The 6,000-nt window shown below is 38.0% G+C and overlaps 1 protein-coding gene across 1 annotated transcript in view; it reads right to left on the reverse strand.

Moving 5' to 3' along the window:
- LOC139044040 (sodium/hydrogen exchanger 9B2-like) overlaps nucleotides 1-5,142 on the reverse strand; it is a 29,501-nt gene extending 24,359 nt beyond the window's left edge. Inside the window, exons 1-2 of the mRNA XM_070503646.1 lie at nucleotides 5,010-5,142; nucleotides 23-165 (exon numbers count right to left, since the gene is read on the reverse strand). Coding sequence (XP_070359747.1) covers nucleotides 23-163 — 141 coding nt within the window. The 5' untranslated portion in view covers nucleotides 164-165; nucleotides 5,010-5,142. The remainder of the gene's footprint in view (nucleotides 1-22; nucleotides 166-5,009) is intronic.
- Between the last annotated feature and the right edge of the window lie 858 nt (nucleotides 5,143-6,000).

The following is a 6,000-nucleotide window of genomic DNA, read 5'->3' on the forward strand; positions in this document are numbered from 1 at the left end:
TTAGAAATTTATACTTCAATACCTGTGGATCAAGCCCAAGGCCAGCACGAACCAATATGACAGATAGTGCTATGCTTCTCAAAGCGGAAGACCACTTCTGCTTGATCTGTACGTTATCATTGATGACAGGGATATTTCTGATGAGAAACCCAGCAAGCAGCATGCCTGGGATGGAGAAATCAAACAAATCTTTAGTTTTCAAATACAGAAAATATTTTCAGTACTTTAGATGTAGAAGAGACTATCCCAGGATTATAATCCCAGGAACCACTTCTTTTATGCTTAGTCCTTAGATGAAATTATGTCAAACTTTTGATGAAAAAAAAAATTACAGGAGCTAAGAAAAGGCTTTAATATGCAGATAAAAATGAAAGATTAGAATAATTAATAATTCATTAATAATTGAACCTGAAAGAGAGAAACAGGATGTAGTATTTGGGTAGAAAGTATGATCAAATTCTGAATATAAAATGTTTTAATACAAGGCCCAATTCAGTCATCTCTTTGTATGCAAACAGCAGAAAGATTCTAAAATTATTTACCATGCCAGATTACTTGAAATATCAATACCTATATGGGCTCTATTTTACCTATTTTCAAACCAGATAATTTAATAAAAAACATATAACCTGCTTTGCAAAGGCTTAGAAGTGAGTTATCATGAAATAGACATTGTTCTGTCATGTCAGCTGGTGGCTCTTCTTTCCTTCAGCCATTCAACATTTATCAAATGCCTTCGGTACTTTCGACACTATAGTAGGTATTAGAGATATTGCAATGAACAAAGGCTCAGTACTATCCCTCAACAAGCTTTCAGTCTATGGGGGCAACCTCAATTTTATGGAAGCATGAGGAGGCCTTATACAAGCTGAGACAAGGAAGGGTGAGTCAGCAGGGGCCAAAGAAGGGGAAGGGGAATGAAGAAGGGGCTGGAGAAGTTGAGAAGTTTCTGGGAGAAATAACAGTTTCTTCCAAGGTATGAAGGGAAAGTGTGACACATTCTGGGAACTGCAAGTAGTTGAGTGTGCCTGAGGAAGCCGGGTAGTTTGTCAGAGAATCCTGCCCTCCCTGATACCACATGCCCAGATAGGGGAAGGATTTCTCCTCAGAGACTGCAAGCCGTCCACACTCCGTTCTTCTCCAGCAGGACTCTTTTCTTACCACGTCCTTATATGGACCACACTTCAAAGGACTAAATAAATTTACTAACTTTGGGTTGTTTTATATGTAAGCTATGAGAATAGAGATGAATTACAAGTATAGCTTTTTGTGACTTGTTCCAGACACCATTAGGCAAGGAAGCATCTCTTCCAGGCATTTCTCATTGCTGCCATTTAATCTAGAAGAAGTTATGAATTCTGCAGTCATGATCTTTCTAGAATTTTTGAAAGTAAGAACCAGCCTACAATAGCTGTTTTTAAAAGAATAATAATATATTTGCTCATGATAAAATTAAACCATGACAGACAATGTAAAGTGACCAGTACATGTCCTACCCCAAGTGCAACTTTCCAGCTTCATTCCCCAAAGGTTTCCACTGTCCAGAGTTTTCTGTGCCCTTCCAGAAAGTTTCTCTACCTATTAAAGCATGCTTCTCTGTGTGTGTGTACGTGTGCTCTTTTGCACTGGACACAAATGAGAGCATGTTTAAATACCATTGTATAATCTGTTTCTTTTCCACTTAACAATATATCGTGGACATATTCCCAATGATGCACATATATATTTGCCTTGTTTTTTTTAATAGTTGGAATAGTTTCTCGTTGTGTGGAAGTACCATAATTTTTGGACTAAGTAAGGGACTTGAAGGAACTTTCCAGACTTTTCATTACAAACAGTGCTGAAATGAGCACAGTATTTATTAACTGCATGCCAGACCCTTACTCTACCCTGGTAATGCAGAGGCGAGCTACACCAACATGGGCCTTGTCCACATAGAGCTTACATATTTGTAGGTTTGTGCAAGTATATCCATAGGATAATTCTTAGCAGTGGAAATGTTAGGCTCCAGGGTACAGTGTATATCATTTTTATAGATATTAATGAATTACCAGCCAAAAATGCTGCACTAACCTTACATTTCATTAATTTGTCAACAGTTCTTTACTGAAACTTAAAATGTGAATCTAAACCAGCCCTAAATTGATTATAGCATACAACTACCTGAAATCAAAAGGAATAATAGTCTAATAAGAACTCACAAATATGTAGGAGTTTCTTTTGGAGTTTTGGAGGGGATGAAGGAGCATTTTTCATTTCTGAGATGAATGTACAAACAATTTCCCTGAGACAGTTCTGTTTGCCGATGGCCTCCGTTGATGTGGCCACCTGACTGTGATTAGGAAGGCGCCCCCTCTGGCCTCTGAGCCCCTGGGGGGGCCTTTCCCTTGGGTGTGGAGAAAAGAATACCTTCTTTGATAAGGAGTATTCTTCTTTCCTCCTTAATTTCTATTACGGAAATTTTTTAAAACATGCAAAAATTATCAATACATGGCCAATCTTATTTCATCTACTCTCAAGTTATTTTGAAGCAAATCATTATTGAAAAAAATTTCCAGCAACCCAGACCATCAGCAAAGGAAACAGTGTCCTAGGAAAGTTGTTTTCACATTCATTTTTGGAATAAAAAATGCTCCTTCATCCTCCATCTCTGGCAATTATTTCAATGAATTTTTAAAAATATGGAATAGGCAATCACCACACATGTCTGCCTTAACAAGTCTTCTTTATGGATTCAGATAATGTTTCAGTTTTAGATACTGGCCCTAATACGCTAAGAGCCAGTAAACTTCTGTCACAAACGTACCACTATAGAAAGGGATGGTAAGACACATTACGTACGTGACTTTTAAGAATGATTTCAGTGACCTCAGGAGATTTCATGTAATCACAAAGCCCAAGGATTTATCATTTTGCAACATGTGTATTTTGCTTGTTGCAATAACAGGCATGGAGTGGAAAAGAGAAGGATGAGGTGTAAAGGGCCTTTTCATGGCGTCTAGAACAGTAGTCCTCAACTTAGGTTGCATATTAGAATCACCTGGGGAGCTTTTAAAAATTCTGATACCCAGGGCTACTCCATTCAATTAGTTCAGAATCTCTGGGGTGGGTCCCAGGCATCAGCTTTTTAAAAAATTTCCCAGATGATTCCTACGTGCAGCCAGGTTTGAAAACTTATGATTTTTCTGTGGAAAGTGTGGTCTTTGAGCTTATTAGAAAGGCAGAATCTCAGGCCTCACCCCAGACCTACTGAATTAGAGTCTGCATTTTAACAAGATCCAAGGTCATTCTCTGGATAATAAAGTGTGAGAAGCTCTGACTTAGATGCAGGGGTTAGTAAACATTTTCTGTAAAGGGCCATACAAGAAACACTGCAGGCTTTGTGGGCCACATGGTGTCTGTTATAAGTTCTCAGCCCTGCCACTGTAGTATAAAAGCAGCCACAGACAATATGTAAATGAATGAGCATGAGTGTGCTCCAATAAGATCTTATTTACAAGAAGAGATGGTTTGCCAACCCTTTATCATAGCACACAGGCATATTTAGAAACAGCCCCCCTTTTGTTTTTTGGTGAGGAAGATTTGCCCTGAGCTAACATCTGTGCCAAGCTTCCCCTATTTTGTATGTGGGACGCCACCACAGCATAGCTGACAAGGGTGTAGTCCACAGCCAGGACCGGAACCCACGAACCTGGGCCACTGAAGCAGAGTGCACGGAACTCAACCACTACACCACCGGGCTGGCCTAGAAACAACCCATTGTCATAATAATTCAATTAAAAACTTTAACAAAAAGCACCCATGATAAACAATATGAATTAAGTGAAATAACTTGAATTTTACCTAAATTGAAAAATATATTGAGAAACAGTGTAGAGTAAGATGTAAATAATTCTACTTCTTTTTACATTTAGTTTCAATTGCTCACCACAAATTCACAAGAAAATAATTTTGGTCTATGTTAACCAATCCTGAGGTCCTCACTAATAGAAAAAAATTTTTACTTAGGAAATGTGTGTGTGGGGGGGGGTCTGGCCCTGTGGCTGAGTGGTTAAGTTCATGCACTCTGCTTTGGCAGCCCAGGGTCTCACTGGTTTGCATCCTGTGCACTGACCTAGCACCGCTCATCAGGCCATGCTGAGGTGGTGTCCCACATAGAGGAACTGGAAGAACCGACAACTGGAATATACAACTATGTACTGGGGGGCCTTGAGGAGAAGAAGAAATAAAAAAAAAAGAAGATTGGCAACAGATGTTAGCCGAGGGCCAATCTTTTGAAATAAAAAAAGGAGATGTGTGCAAATATGCATGTGTAAAAGGTACATGGTTTTTAAATAAAACTTAATGATTTATAAATCTGTGAGAAAGGGACACAAAATGTCTTTTGTGGTATACTGAAAGTAGTACACTGAAATTTTGTAATATGGAATTTTTAAAAGAAACATTAAAGATATAATACCTAGTTTTAAGACTAATTTTTACGTGTCGTATCTGCACAGTTCTCATGGCCTCTGGAAGAATAGTTTTGTAATACATGTTGGAACTTCACTCGTTTGTCAATGATGTGAGTGACTGACAACATATTAAGCCCTGGGCTGCAGCATTTGCTGATTTCTGTATTACAGATACTTCTACCAGGGCTGATGTTAACCTACCAACCTGACGTCATTGAACGTGGAGCTGGGAACAGATGGGCAGTGACACACCGTGATATAGTATTTCCATAATCTCAAGAGGAGAGATAAGAGGAAAATGTAGTAAAATAATTAAGAAGTGATTGGTTTTGAGTATTGCTCTTGTGTTTAATGCAAGTTATTTAATTGTAAGTATATATAATTTAATTTTCAAATTGCTGTTTACCAACTGGCTCATAAAACTCATCACAATTTAACAATCAGCTTTAAGGGCCAGCACAGCAAATACAGAAATAGTTTATTCCTTTATTTCCCAAACTACTATTTTAAAAATATGATTTACTCTGAAGGACACAGGAAGTGTTTGGTACTTACCAAGAAGAGGAGGTAGTGGAGGCAACGTAGGTAACTTAATGAGCCCCAAAAGTTTCCCTCCAAAGATGGCACAATAGAACAGGATTATAATTCCAAATAGGTTTCCTCCAGGAAGACATTCACTGCCAGTAATTGACCACACTACAGCCCACAGAAGAACAAGGATGGTAACTGAAATAAACCAGGAAAACTTCTATCAATAAGTTGTCATATGTCGGTTTTGATATAATCTAAAAGTTTTTAAAAATAAATACTGAATACACATACAAATATTTACAACCATGTGTAAGTTTTGAAGAACACCAGTGATATGAACAACTGGGTAATTACCAACCATCTGAAGAAATAGGATACTACCAGTGCCTTGAAGGCACCTCTGTGTTCCTCTTAATCCCATCCCCCATCGCCTTCCACACTGCTACAACTACTACCTTGAACTTTTTTTCTTTTTACCATTCCCTTATTATTCTTTTTAATTTTACTATAAATATATCAGTAGTTAATAAAAAGAGAAACAATCACTATCTTTAACCTCTTCACAGGAGCATGAGAATACTTGAACAACCACACTCCCCTATTTTAGCTCTGCCTTGAATTAAACATTAGCATTGTTTCTCTTCTATGTTGACGTTTGTTTAGAATTACTCAGATACTTACCTTTTTGGGGGGCCATCATTCATTGTGGCACCTCAAACCTTTCCTCTGGGACAATCATCTGGTTACCTGAAGTATTGCTTTAGTAGAGGCATTTCTGTTAGAATGCAAAATATGTTTCCCTGTTTCACAAAACCTTGTGTTCTACAAAATCAGACACTGAAAACAAAAAGACTTATGGAAAAACAGAGTTGGAGCAAGACGACCCAAAACTCAAAACTCAAAACTTGTGACCAAAGCACTAAAAACAGTAACAATTCTAATACAGTATCAGCACAGTTAAATCTCTACTGACATCGCATCTAAAGTCAGTCTCTTCTTTGCAGACTTAAACCCT

This window comes from Equus asinus, unplaced genomic scaffold, assembly GCF_041296235.1.
Source record: "Equus asinus isolate D_3611 breed Donkey unplaced genomic scaffold, EquAss-T2T_v2 contig_537, whole genome shotgun sequence".
NCBI classification, from domain to species: Eukaryota; Metazoa; Chordata; class Mammalia; order Perissodactyla; family Equidae; genus Equus; species Equus asinus.